The sequence below is a fragment of the Alternaria alternata genome, assembly GCF_001642055.1.
Source record: "Alternaria alternata strain SRC1lrK2f unplaced genomic scaffold CC77scaffold_23, whole genome shotgun sequence".
In the NCBI taxonomy this organism is placed as follows: domain Eukaryota; kingdom Fungi; phylum Ascomycota; class Dothideomycetes; order Pleosporales; family Pleosporaceae; genus Alternaria; species Alternaria alternata.
Genome location: NW_017306212.1, coordinates 180257 through 192834, shown reverse-complemented (window position 1 = coordinate 192834; position 12578 = coordinate 180257). Strand labels below are relative to the sequence as shown.

Sequence of the window (12578 nt, the reverse complement as noted above, 5' to 3'; positions counted from 1 at the left end):
TGTCACGAACGCGCAAGCTTGTCCGTATGCTAAGGACAGACAGATAACCCCCCTTACGTACTCGACATCCTGCCTGTTGCCCAGTTATGCAGGTTTACAAAAGAAGTTGGAAGATTCACCTACATCCGTGGGGGTGATGCCAGTTGTGTGGACATAGGAACGCCTCTATGGAAGAGTGACATGAGATGCGAGCAGGATCATGTTGTGGCACTGGCATCATCCATGGGCACCATGTGATTTGGGAATGTTGGAATGAGGCACAGAGATAACGGCAACAAGGAGTTGTCCCCTATGTGCTGAACTATATCCTGAGATCACGCTGCTCCAACAATTAGACCATCAGTGCCACCACTGGGATCAGCATTTCTAGCATGTTTTCTAAGCGCAAAGCTATGGACGCTGGAAAGCGTCCTGCATTCCACGAAGGCCATGCAGCGCCGTTGATTCAGATTCTGGCATGGCTCTTTCTCGTCTTCTCGATATTAGCTGTTACAGCGCAGTTTGCCACCAAGAAAGCTATGGCTCGGCAATTTGTACGAGCTGACTTCGTACTGTTAGCCGCTTTGGTAAGTGTTTGAGAAGAAGGGTGACAAGTTTTCTCACTGACAGACACCGTCACAGGTTCTGTCCGTAGGACAGGCAGCTACACTTCTTAGTCCTGCTGGTCAGCCTATCGGGAATCTACAGGCTGGTCTCTCACCAGATCAAATTGACGGGGCCTGGAAGGTGAATAACGTGAAGTCATTAAAATGCACCACTGACAATTTTAGGCTTTGTTCAGCAGCGAGATATTGAGCGTGCTTACCATCATTGCCGCCAAAGGCTCACTGCTCGTCTCTCTTGGGTCAGTGACACCGGTCGCTGGACACCAGATGATGATGCGCGCAACGGGCGTTCTGACACTACTATGGGGATTGAGTGCTGTCTTTCTCTTCGCCTTCCAGTGTCCATCGCCACAGCGATGGGATATTACGAACCCAAAATGTATGGATATCGTGAGTTCGACCGGTAGTTCTGTATAGCTCGTATCCCGAATTGACTCACTTCAGCGCGCCATACGAACGTACAATGCTGTCATGAATATCACGACTGACCTTGCGCTTGCAATTGTGCCGACACTGATGGTACTACCGCTGCAGATTACATCGGAGAAACGCCTGACACTCGTCACTGGCTTTTGGTCACGCATAGTGTAAGCCACATCCCCGTTACATCCTTTTACCACCGAGCTTGCGCTGACATGGAAATCTCGTAGTGTCGTATTCGCCTCCGCTGCTCAGATCGGATATATCCGTAGCCTACCCCAACAAAGCGACCTTCTTCACTCGATCTGGCGCATCGTCGTATGCGGACAAGTAGCTCAAGTCGCTAGCATCATGACCACAACGATCCCCTTCCTGAAACCTTTTATGATGAGCCTCGACTCGGGCCTCTGGAGCGCCAACCATGCTGGTGTTGCTACTACGTCAAGCTATGCATCTGCAGTTCGTACAGGCCATTTGTCGAGCTATGTCAAGATTGCCAGTCAACAGAGTCGAGATCCATCGATCGTGAAAGGAGACAAGGATATCGATATCTGGGTACGCAAGGAAATAGTGGTAAAGAGAGAACCGAGTATCGAGCTGCGAGATATCGGAGGGATTGGAAGATAACTACGAAAGAAGGGTCTCTTTTGTTACGGTACCTTCAGCTATTCATTGCGAGCAGGTTTAGTGTCCCATTATCTCAGAAAGTTCGTTGGACTCCAAATCATCTTGTTGTATGTTTTTGGCGTGAATCTCTCATTCACCTTCACTCCCACGCAGCACGCTTAGACGTCCCGCGTAGTCCACCTGACTCTTTCCTCATCGAGAGCAGTGACGTAGCGTCAAAAACGCGCTCTTACCTCGCAAGCCAAAAACTCTTTCCACGACTATACCTCCCACCTTCCTTCTCTAACCATACCACCTCAACCAATACCCGAACGTCACCATGAGGCTCAACGCCATCATCCTCGTTACTGGTCTTCTAGCTTTTGCAAACGCTGATCTAGTCGTCCGCAAGGACATTGATTACAACAAAGGCGCTCCCGAGTCACACGGCGTTATTGGCAAGGCTGGTGACGACGAATGCGTAGCACTGGGCTGTGACGCCAGCTTGCCAGCTTGCCTCGAGCAGTGCGCGCCAGGATTGCATTGCGAAGATTATTGCGCGTGTTACTTGCACTCTAACCCAGAATCGATCTGTCGTCAACAGGGTATGTGAACAGCAAAAGGCTTTTGACGCTTCCAATTATGCTAACAGTAAGACAGGATGCGTCAAGGCTCCTCAAGACTGCGACAAGTGGGAGCTTACTGAACGTGACACAGCATCTGCTGGTTCCGCGATTGCCGATTCAGATAGCATTGCTGTGGGCGACCAACAGTCTCCTCCGATCGACCATTGTCAAGTCTGCCGGGCCGCTGTCTACACGTGCCAACAGAACTGCCGCGGTGACAAGGCTTGCGAAACAACATGTAGTTGTCCCGTCACCGACCAGGATAGCTGTCACAAGTGCTCGACTACCACCTGTTCTACCACTGCTCAAGTAGCAGACACCAATGACCCCGAGTCACCCCCAATTGACCATTGCCAAGTCTGCCGGTCCGCCATCTACGCCTGTCAACAAAACTGCAATGGTGACCAGGCATGCAAGACAGCGTGCCTATGTCCTAGCACTGAGCGGGAAAGCTGCGGCAAGTGCCAGTCCTTCAATTGTCCAAGCTCTTAGAGTCAAGCGGCCGTTGATGTTCCTTCGTTATGAGCGGCCATAGGGGCACCTCGTTTAAAGTAGGAAGTCCAACTGAAACGAGGCATGTCGATGTCCAGTGAAGGTGATCCTATAGGAGGGAGGCGTTCGGCAGTATGTACATCCCCGTAGGCCCAATATCGGATGGTAAATTTCTTTCAGACGTTGTTTCCATCTTTCACACGTGTATGATCAGTGCCCAGCCGGGTATATGTGCATTCGCTCCTGGACGGTCTAACGGCATGTGGCGGGATTGCGGTGAGGCTAATTCGTATCGATGCGTGGGCAGACTGCAATATAGGCACAGGCAGCGTCTTGGAATGTCTGATTAAGCTTTGCCAATATTGCCTTAGCGCAACATGCGAAGCACTTGTGTTCATAGGGGCTTCCGGGCATAGACAACGGTTCCAGGTAAGTATGCGTGAGCGCGGTAGCTCTTCAGCTCCTTGCGCATCTGCGCTAGATGCACTTGTGCTCGTGCAACGGACCACTAGAGTTGTTCAGTAATGCCCACGATAAGCTCGTCGTTAATACTCACACCTCCGACCTGTGTCAACAATCGCAGCATGAAGCCTTCGACCCCGTCCATCAACCGCAACTGGTTCCATCGTCCGATATTCTTGAGATCCTTATCCTTTGGCCAGCCGTTCATAGGCCATTTATACTCCATGACCGTCACATCCACAAAACCGGCTCGTTTGATCCTCTCGGCACTCTCTTCCCATATGGTAAAGGTCTTGCCGAAACGATCGCCCATCTCAACAACAACCTTCCCCCACGTATGGTAGAAGTGATCTGGACCCATTGTGTCATCGTCGGATATAGGGCACACCGAGTGCTCGACAATCTCTATCCAGCCACCAGGTTTAGTGTGTCGGTAGGCTTGCTGGAAGAAGAAGTCCCAGTCTGGTATGCAACCGAAGAGTTCGCGAATGTGTATGAAGTCGAAGTGGTTCGGCGGAAATGTCCACTCGAGCGAGACATCGTCGATTTCAAAGTGACAGTTGGGTGGGACCCATTCGGGTTGTATGGGAGAAAGGTCGGTACCGGTCACGATCGCAGAAGGATATTGGTCTGCCATGTCCTGAGACTGTCAGTATGAAATAATACTGTAAGCGAGGTATGTCCTACAATCGCCCATATGCCAGTACCTGTGCCGCAGTCTAGTATTGTCTGTGGGTTTTGTAGAGGCGCAAGATGCAATTTCTGGTCAAGCGTCAAGAGATACATGTGGTGAGCAAAGTCCAATATCTCCTTGGCGAGCTCATCGTTCGGTCCCCAGTATGCGCCGTCTCGGTACGCGTGGTACTGCCGTCCATTCTCAATACGATGGTTAAGAATGGATGACGCGAGCGAATTCGTCTCGTCGCCAAGGAGACTTCCGCTGTCGAAGGCTGAGTCTGAAGAAAAGCCAGCCTCGTCGTCATTGTTAGGTGGTGAGGGCTCGGAATCCATCGACAAATGGTGGTGTTCAGGGGTTGGTTGTTGTGGGTATGGCGACGTCGAGCCATCGCCGAGATGTATGGCACTATCTTGATGATGCATGCCGATGCCCTCGGATGGCTTTTGCGACGACGAAGATGCCATGGCTGCGCGATTCGCGGGTGAGGTATGGTGGTGTGGAGAATCAAGGCCTCAAAGCCCGGAAACCAACAGGTTACATATTGGTGACTCTGGTGCCGATGTACTGGGAATTTGCTGGTGCTGACTCTGGTCCCTCTTTGGTGGCTTTGTCAATGGGCGAGGGGTCTCTGAGAAAGTGGAGCTGTGCAGCGATGGCGTCGCCGCCGCGTCCGCGCAGCATCCCCGAGCAGATCAAGCGGATCGGTCTGCTCCTCCGGCTGCTGCTATTCGTGCGTGCGCTTCCACAACGCGCGCCAAAAGCATCGTTGATGCATCGCATGCACGTCAGTTGAGCGGTTCAGGGTAAGCGAGATCATTGCTTCTCTTTGCCGATGTTGCACGAACAATTTGGGCTCAGGAGGCAGGAAGTCGATATTAAACATAACAACTACCTCCAGAAGCTGTATATAGGTGTATACGTCCCGTATCAGATGGGTTGAATGTCGTGGTGAACGACATGATGGGGCGACATTCAGCTCACCGTTCATGTCCTATTCGGCCCGTTCTGGGCCGCAGCGTGCGTTAAAGGTGGTGGGTGGGCCGAGCGGCCTTCCACTGTGGAGACTCGAACTTAGTTGTAGAGAATGCGAAGAACAGGTTGAGAGATGACCCAAACATCGCTGATCTCTGGCTATTTGCTATGGAAAAACCAACTGCCGACGGCGAAGCGCGTGCGGCGCAGTTGCCCATTCTCGTAATTGGCTCTGGTAAGCGACGCGTACGCCGCATACCTGCGCATGGTCTCACTCATTCGCAGGAACCTCTGGACTCGCACTCGCTCAAGGCCTTCGCAAAGTACGTACTCGTCTGTGTAACGTAACGTAGATAGTAGCCTTATTGGAGAACCAGGCGAATATTCCGTGTATCGTCTTCGAGAAGAATGGCGCAAAGCATGGCGAGCGCGACTGGAACATGGGCCTTCATTGGGGCGCACCAGCATTGAAAAGCCTCATGCCAGACGGCTGGTGGGATCGCATCCAGAGCGTTTCCGTCGACCCGAACGTGCCCACAAAGGAGCAGGATACGCTGAAGTGGCTGCGAGGCGACACCGGAGATCTGGTCGCAGCCATTACCTTCGGGCCTTTCTACCGCCTACGAAGGAGCAAGTTGCGCGACATGTTAATGCAAGGCCTTGATATACAGTTCGACAAGCGCTTACAAGACGTCTCATATGCAAACGACAATCAGTCAGTCACAGTACATTTCGCCGATGGCACAACGGCAACTGGAAGCATGTTGGTAGGTGCCGATGGAGCTCGCTCTTCGACCAGACAGATCCTATTGGGTCGCGAATTGGGTGCCATCAACCACATACCATATGCTGCCACTTTTGTTCAGTGTAAGTTTACCGTGGAACAAGCTCTCTTCTTGAGGTCTTTTCACCCGCTGTACCTAGCATGCGCGCATCCCAATAACAACTTCGCCTTCTTTGGCATGCATGACGCACCGGATGCAGATGATCCGTCGTCCTGGACGTTCTTCTACTATATCTCGTGGAAAAGTAGTTTGGAAGAGCAGGAGGCGACCAAGAATTGGACTGGTGCTCAGCGACTGGCACAACAGAAGGAATTCGCCAAAGAGTTCTGCGACCCGTGGAGGAGTGCGCTTGAGTGGACACCAGATGGCACCCCCGTGTGGTATCTGGGGCTCAGTGACTGGGACCCCGGAATGGAAGGCCATCGTTGGGATAACCACCACGGCTTAGTTACCATGGTTGGCGACGCTGTCCATCCAATGACCTACCAAAGAGGGCAAGGCCTCAATCACTCGGTCACGGACGCTGGAAAGCTGCATGAAGCCATCACTAAGATTCAAGCTGGAGAGGATAGAAAAGCTGCGATAGATGCATTTGAAGAGGAGATGATCAGGCGTGGGGGTGGAGAGGTTAGAGACGGTACGGCGAATACAATGATGCTTCATGATTGGGAACGCGTGAGGCAAAGTCCTCTTTTCACAAAGGGTATGAAAAAGGTCGATGCTTAGCAGAGGACAGCTTCGGTATGCTCTTTCCTTCAACCCACGCTCTCTGTCGGTCATACGAACAAACAATATCATGCATGACCTTTTATTAGCCTCATCCCAAATCCCTGGTCTATCGTTATTGCGATTGATGCAGCTATGTGATTAACAACGCCCTGTCGATACCTGGGTATACATATGCATTACGGTGCTGTGCTGACTGTTGGTTTCGCATTAGCGGCAATTTGGGCATTCAGTACTCACGATTACCAGCATCACGTATAACACCAACACTTCTTTACCACTCTAACATCCTGCGATGATTTCATGTCGCGATGCTCAATTCACTGCAGTCTTTTGTGATGTTGTTGGTGCTGTCTCTGGTGAATTATGGACCCCTCATCTGGCGTTCAGAGATGCCTCGGATAACATTGTCCAAACAACATGACGTCGGCCATCCTCGGTCCTGGCCACAACGCGATTCCAAGTCAACGCTTGACATATACCATCTTTACAGCCTTTGCAGCTGACAGTGCGACGCGTTGCTTCATCACTCCTAACATAGCTCGACCAATCTTACCTCGCTTTCAAGTTCCGAAGGCCTCAGCATATCAGCGATGACTTCCCCTTCCGAGTTCCATGGTTGGCTAGGCCACGATAAGAATGCCGCGCAGGGCAACATGACCTGGTCATCCTTCAAACCCAAGCCGTTCAACGACATAGACATCGATATCAAAGTCTCCCATTGTGGTATCTGCGGCACCGACATACACACTCTGCGATCTGGCTGGGGTGCGACACACTATCCCGTATGCGTCGGTCACGAAATTGTAGGAAATGTTGTGCGAGTTGGAGACAAAGTGAAGAACCTGAACTTGGGCGACAGGGTTGGCGTAGGCGCGCAAGCTTTCAGTTGCTTGAAGGACGACTGCGAGGAATGTAGCGCAGGCATCGAACAGCATTGTACCAAGATGGTTGGCACATACAACGCCAAGTACCCGGATGGAAGCTGGAGCATGGGTGGATATGCAGACTATGTTCGCGTCCCAGCGCATTTCGCCATTAGGATACCAGCTGGGATAAAGAGCGAAGATGCAGCGCCCATGATGTGCGGCGGCATTACAGTCTATGCGCCGCTGAAGAACAACGGCGCAGGCCCTGGGAAAAAGGTGGGAATTGTAGGCCTAGGAGGCTTGGGACATTTTGGCGTCTTGTTTGCGAAAGCTTTAGGCTGCGAAAAGGTCGTAGCGATAAGCCGACGAAGGAACAAAGTCGACGATGCAAAGGCCATGGGCGCAACAGACTATATTGCCACGTCTGAAGACGAGAAGTGGGCGCGCAATCATAGCCGGACCCTAGACCTTATCATTAGTACGGTATCCTCTCCAGACATGCCTCTTGAGTCATACCTTCGCCTCCTTCGCACGGGTGGATCCTTCATACAAGTCGGCGCGCCCGAGGACAAACTCCCTCAAATCGCTGCATTTGGTCTCATTGGTAAAGGATGCAAGATTGGAGGTAGCCAGATCGGCAGCCCCAAAGAGATAGAGGAGATGTTAAAATTCGCTGCTGACAAGGGGGTTAAGCCATGGGTGCAAAAGCGCAACATGAAGGACGCGAATAAGAGTGTGGTTGACATGGAGGAGGGACATGCGCGTTATCGTTATGTTCTCGTAAATGCCGATCATGGAGACAGGGCGAAGATGTGAGCGTATTAGGGTTGTCACGTCATCTAGGCGAGCATATACCATCCACGAATCAAGCCACCACATCAACTCTACTATCGACTTGCTCAAACACAAATCTTACCAGACGATCCGAGATTTCTGACGCTGGCGTTTGCTTCACAAACCTACACTGTCTCGGAGATCCTCGTCTTCTTCGCAAGTCCTCTTGTAATGTCTTACACCACACAGGTTGATTCACGATGCGCGTCAAGCCAGTGCTGTACTACCACCATTGCCTCATTGTGCACGCAGTGAAAGTGATTCCGCATTGCTTGGGTCATGCGTGAGACGAATCTCCTCCGCTGCCTCAAACCGTTACCCCAATGCCTTCGTTCTCACTGGCTCAGATCTCAGGGCCACCCAAGGTTCCACGTCTGCGCGAACCAAACGGGTTGAGTCGCACAGTAAAAGCTTGCGCAACACTCTTCACGTCGTTCATCTGGGCTCCAATTATGTCTTGGTTTACGAAGAAAGCACCCAAGGCGCTTATCATTGGCATGCACCTAACGCGCGATGAGGTCCAAATCCTCATACAAGCCTGCCAAGAGCTCGAAGGCTCTATGACCCGTCAGAAAGAAGAGATGGAAGCCTTCACAAAGACCAAAGGAAGCGATCATGCGCGCCGCGCCATGAAGTCGATTCTAGAGCGTCACCACCGTATCTACGACCGACTCGATAACCTCACCCTTCGCCTACGCAATAACCACTCGAAAGGGTCATTCAGGGTAGAACTCGAAGAACTCGCAAGGATTATGGCGCGCCAGCGGTCACTCTGGGCTGAGCACTCAGGACGGTTGGACCTGGGCTGGAAAGTCGTCTCAGAGCGATACTGGCCACTGATAGCTGATAGCTATGCGATCCTCTTCGATATTCTCAGTAGCTTCAAACAAATCCTCAACAGCAGTTTGCTAGACGACGCACTCTGGTCTGACGAGGCGATGAAGCGAAACCGTCGCATTTGCCCCAAGTCCTTGAAATCGGCACTCAAGGGCTCTTCCCTTGGCAAGCCAAAGTCAAAGGACAAACATGTCGTTTTCGAAGAGACATACCATTCGCGCATTTTTAGCCAAAAAGATGCGCCTAAGGAGGTGAGCGAGGCGCATGCGAATGCTGAATGGCAAGAGTATGGGCGCGGCACTGATTTCGTGGGGAAGCTTGCCAGTGACGGAAAACGTTCGGCGAAGCATTATCAGACCAGGGTGCATAAGAAGAAGACAGACACGCGAATTGCGGTGCCTTATCGGGGGTCAATAAGGAGGGCCGAGATTAGCGATAGAGAGAAGCGACAGGAAGAACAGAGGAGAGAAATACGACCGGTATTTGAGCGACCGAAAGTAGAGACGGGGCGAAGAATGACAGGAACCAGGATGTTCTTTGACAATTTGCAGGAGACGAGAATGTTTGTCCCACTTTGAAGAGCGAGACACTGTTGGCGAAGATTGAGAGCGGGATCTGAGGATGAGATAGGCGTCGATGGATTTCTTTGACATGGAAGTAGACATTTAAGCTAGTGATTAAACCTCAGCGATGAAGCAATGTACCAGTACCGATGTCCCATCCTCATCAGATCACCTACTCCAGATCGGTCCAGTCATCCTTTCTACGGAGCGCCTTTCCAAGTTCCTTGATTGCATCACCCAGCGGCTTCTTGATTTGCCGTTGATACACCGCCACGACATCCCGTACACCCTGAACATCTACCATCCCGTTCTCCCGTCTCCCATCTACCATTACCTTATTCAATTCCGTGAACGCTTCAAGAAGAACCTGCACCGGCCCTTGAGCATTTCCAAACCGCTCTAATACCTTGATACCATTTTGAAGGACGAACTGACCACGCGTGGTGAATTCGTTAACTATCTCTCTACGCTTCTTCTGAGACGCAACACCCATGTCGTGGAAGCTCTCGATCTGAGCATCAATATCGGATTCGAGTTGCTTTAGCGTCCCCAAAGTCTGTTCAGTGTCTTTGCGTGTTAGGACGGTACTGTAGATACGAGATACCTGACGAGCGCGCCTAAGCTCTTGTTGCAAACGACGCTTCCTGGAGGCTTCAGTTTCGAGCTCGTTGTCGGATTCAGGTGGTGTAGAGTCCTGGACAGCGGCAGAGAAGCGACCGTGACCGAGCAGAAAGGAAGTAAAGCCTGGCATGTTGGACTGTTGCGAGGTTGATTTGGTTTATGTGATGGTTGAAGAAGTTCGGTACTTGTGGTGGTGATGATAAAAGTGAACGGTGACGACAAAATGTTCTGTGCTGTTGAAAGGTGGTAGAGATATAGGCACCAAGCTTCAAAATGCTGCAATATCTGGTCTTTAATTTAGTAGTAGGGATCTTACATGGCGCACAAAACACGCCTGCCCTCAAGTCACAGGGGCTTCTGTATTCACAGGGGAGTTTGCTAGAACCTGCACAATTACATCAATGGAGTTGCAATCACGTTTGTTTCACTAGCAGCACAGAATTCGCGTAGACAAGTGAGAACGTACAGTGCGTGCAGAAACATTCTTGTCCTTCCGCGACGGATGGAACGCTTGTAATATTATGAATACCCACAAGTAGCAAAACAATGCGTCATGACAAGTGTTGCAAGTGTTCGCCGACCGATTTTGATCAGACCCAACAGTCTAGTGGTAGTGTTCCATACTTGCCTTTTCAAAGCAACTCCAGACTTTTGCTGCGAAGCCAAGCCGAACAAGGTTTCAGATCAAATGCCGATGTTTCCCGAACCAGCATGCTTGTTGTGCTTCGTCGAGGTGGGAGTAGAGCAATTTAGACAAAGTCATCCGCGGGCAAAGGTGTACCAATCTGAGTGCGGTCGCAGGTCGCTTTCACCGTATCATCCAAACGGTCCAGGTAGTGATCCAAAGTCCCATTGGGGTACTATCGAAGGCGATCCTCTGTCCGAGAAGTCAGCTTCAAAGGCCTGTAACCATCTTGTTAATCTTTTCCAACTCACGCATTTTGTTCAGCTCGTCCAGAATCAACTGGAGCTCTTCCTCGTCCATGTTCAGCGAGGGAATGAGCGTGGTGGCTTCCTCGGCGGTATCCGGAGTCAGCGTTCCTAACACTGTTGTCAGTACAGCGCTTCCTCTCTTCTGGCTCATGTATTACCCAGCAGCGCCTTCTCGACAACGGAGATCTCGGGGTGGGCATCGAAGAGGGCAGCAATGGAGTGCAGACTGTCTTCTTCCTTGTATCGGGCGAAGTTGTCGAGGTAATCGAGAAACTGCGTGATGGTTCTGCTGCAGTCAGCACCGGCCTTTGACCCTGCAGCTTGTGCGCAACGACTCACATGCTGTCGTTGTATATCCTGTCGCGCAGCGGATTGTTCTCGGGGTCCTTCTTCTTTCGTGCCTCGTGGACGGCTGTGACGACGGCGCGCGCTTCGGAGACGGACAGCGCATGGACATCTTCAAAATCGCCCAGCTTGATCTCAGAGCCCATCTCCTCCTCTTGCTGCACCGGGGGCTTTGGGCGAGAGACTAGCCTTGGGGCCTTAAACACAGGCGGCTCCTGCCTCTGGGTCGGCGCATTTTCCGACTCTCCTTCCATGGTGAAGGTCGGCAGTGAGTGGTATGACGCGGTTGGGGTGAGTGGTTTAGAGGTCTTTGTTTTGGATGCAACGGGTTATGGCGGCCCGGGTGGTGAGTGAGCTCGGTCCTGCTAGTGAAAGCGACGAAGCTGGCGTATGCGTGAGGGTGAGGGACGGTTCTGGCAGTAGCGACGGGCGTACCTTGCAGTCGCGAGCAACAGGCTGGACTGGGTGGAAGTCGCGACTGTCGAGATCTCGAACGCCAAGGCCCAAGGACGCTAGCATGTCAGCCATGAACCTTGAAACAGGCGGCTTGAACAGCCTTCCCCGCTGACTTCCATCGGGTGCCTAATGCTCAAGGAATAGCCTGCCATGTGCCGAGGATGCTGTGGGAAATAACTCGTGTGTGCGTGTGTGCGTGCAGACGACGTAGTGCATTTTGTGAAGGCTGCGTGCGTATCGCGTATGGCTAGCTGTATACGCAGCCGAGGACAGAACAGGTGCATAACATGCCATCTAATGCCGGCTTTCTTCAAGGCTAAACTAAGCTCAAGGGGTCGATGCTGCTGCCGGGCATGCTCATGTGCATCGCAATCAGCTTTTCACCAAAGCGGCTTAGCCCGTTCACCGACATGCGTCCACTCCTCGAACATTGACCACAGCCGCAGTGACACAGGAACAACCACCAGCCTCACACCACACGACGCCTCCTGCGAATCTTCCGCCAAGCACACAGTGGTTGCGCTTCTTCGAGTTGCATGTTCATTGTCGTTCAATCCCTCTACTTGCCCTACCCGCCCTGACCGCGTTTCATCCACCGCTCAGGGTCCTCGTCCTATGCCCCCCATAGCACGTCGGGCCTAATTCACCACCACGCCTCCCTCCTCCGCGGCGGCCGCATGCCGAACGAGTTGCTTTTGCGCCCATTGTACATAGCATCCCTTACATCCACCACACCCGACCGAGCCA

General features: G+C 52.0%; 8 protein-coding genes across 8 annotated transcripts; 5 read left to right on the top strand and 3 right to left on the bottom strand.

Moving 5' to 3' along the window:
* The first annotated feature begins 264 nt into the window (after positions 1–264).
* On the top strand, positions 265–1963 carry CC77DRAFT_407976 (hypothetical protein). Its single transcript, XM_018531594.1, has 5 exons — positions 265–566; positions 622–726; positions 771–995; positions 1050–1192; positions 1256–1963. Exons 1-5 carry the CDS (start codon positions 372–374, stop codon positions 1650–1652), a joined length of 1065 nt encoding a protein of 354 aa, XP_018381372.1. The 5' UTR covers positions 265–371; the 3' UTR covers positions 1653–1963.
* CC77DRAFT_407884 (hypothetical protein) lies at positions 1529–2990 on the top strand. Its single transcript, XM_018531592.1, has 2 exons — positions 1529–2236; positions 2292–2990. The coding sequence occupies exons 1-2, from the start codon at positions 1972–1974 to the stop codon at positions 2747–2749; spliced, it is 723 nt and encodes a 240-aa protein (XP_018381371.1). The 5' UTR covers positions 1529–1971; the 3' UTR covers positions 2750–2990.
* CC77DRAFT_407654 (S-adenosyl-L-methionine-dependent methyltransferase) lies at positions 2857–4687 on the bottom strand. The gene is made up of 3 exons (XM_018531591.1): positions 3899–4687; positions 3306–3851; positions 2857–3257 (listed from the first exon to the last, which is right to left on the bottom strand). Exons 1-3 carry the CDS (start codon positions 4352–4354, stop codon positions 3144–3146), a joined length of 1116 nt encoding a protein of 371 aa, XP_018381370.1. The 5' UTR covers positions 4355–4687; the 3' UTR covers positions 2857–3143.
* A 266-nt stretch (positions 4688–4953) lies between these two features.
* Positions 4954–6460, top strand: CC77DRAFT_971974 (FAD/NAD(P)-binding domain-containing protein). The gene is made up of 3 exons (XM_018535848.1): positions 4954–5097; positions 5148–5185; positions 5240–6460. Exons 1-3 carry the CDS (start codon positions 5031–5033, stop codon positions 6371–6373), a joined length of 1239 nt encoding a protein of 412 aa, XP_018381369.1. The 5' UTR covers positions 4954–5030; the 3' UTR covers positions 6374–6460.
* Positions 6461–6670: 210 nt separating this feature from the next.
* Positions 6671–8492, top strand: CC77DRAFT_407888 (cinnamyl alcohol dehydrogenase). Its single transcript, XM_018531593.1, has one exon. It carries the CDS (start codon positions 6967–6969, stop codon positions 8056–8058), a length of 1092 nt encoding a protein of 363 aa, XP_018381368.1. The 5' UTR covers positions 6671–6966; the 3' UTR covers positions 8059–8492.
* A 36-nt stretch (positions 8493–8528) lies between these two features.
* On the top strand, positions 8529–9491 carry CC77DRAFT_1012632 (hypothetical protein; the record flags this gene model as incomplete). Its single annotated transcript, XM_018523781.1, has 1 exon — positions 8529–9491. One exon carries the CDS (start codon positions 8529–8531, stop codon positions 9489–9491), a length of 963 nt encoding a protein of 320 aa, XP_018381367.1.
* A 157-nt stretch (positions 9492–9648) lies between these two features.
* Positions 9649–10227, bottom strand: CC77DRAFT_1065515 (hypothetical protein; the record flags this gene model as incomplete). The annotated part of the gene is made up of 1 exon (XM_018528817.1): positions 9649–10227. The coding sequence occupies one exon, from the start codon at positions 10225–10227 to the stop codon at positions 9649–9651; it is 579 nt and encodes a 192-aa protein (XP_018381366.1).
* A 765-nt stretch (positions 10228–10992) lies between these two features.
* CC77DRAFT_1012630 (hypothetical protein) lies at positions 10993–11629 on the bottom strand (the record flags this gene model as incomplete). Its single annotated transcript, XM_018523780.1, has 3 exons — positions 10993–11144; positions 11189–11316; positions 11370–11629. The coding sequence occupies 3 exons, from the start codon at positions 11627–11629 to the stop codon at positions 10993–10995; spliced, it is 540 nt and encodes a 179-aa protein (XP_018381365.1).
* Between the last annotated feature and the right edge of the window lie 949 nt (positions 11630–12578).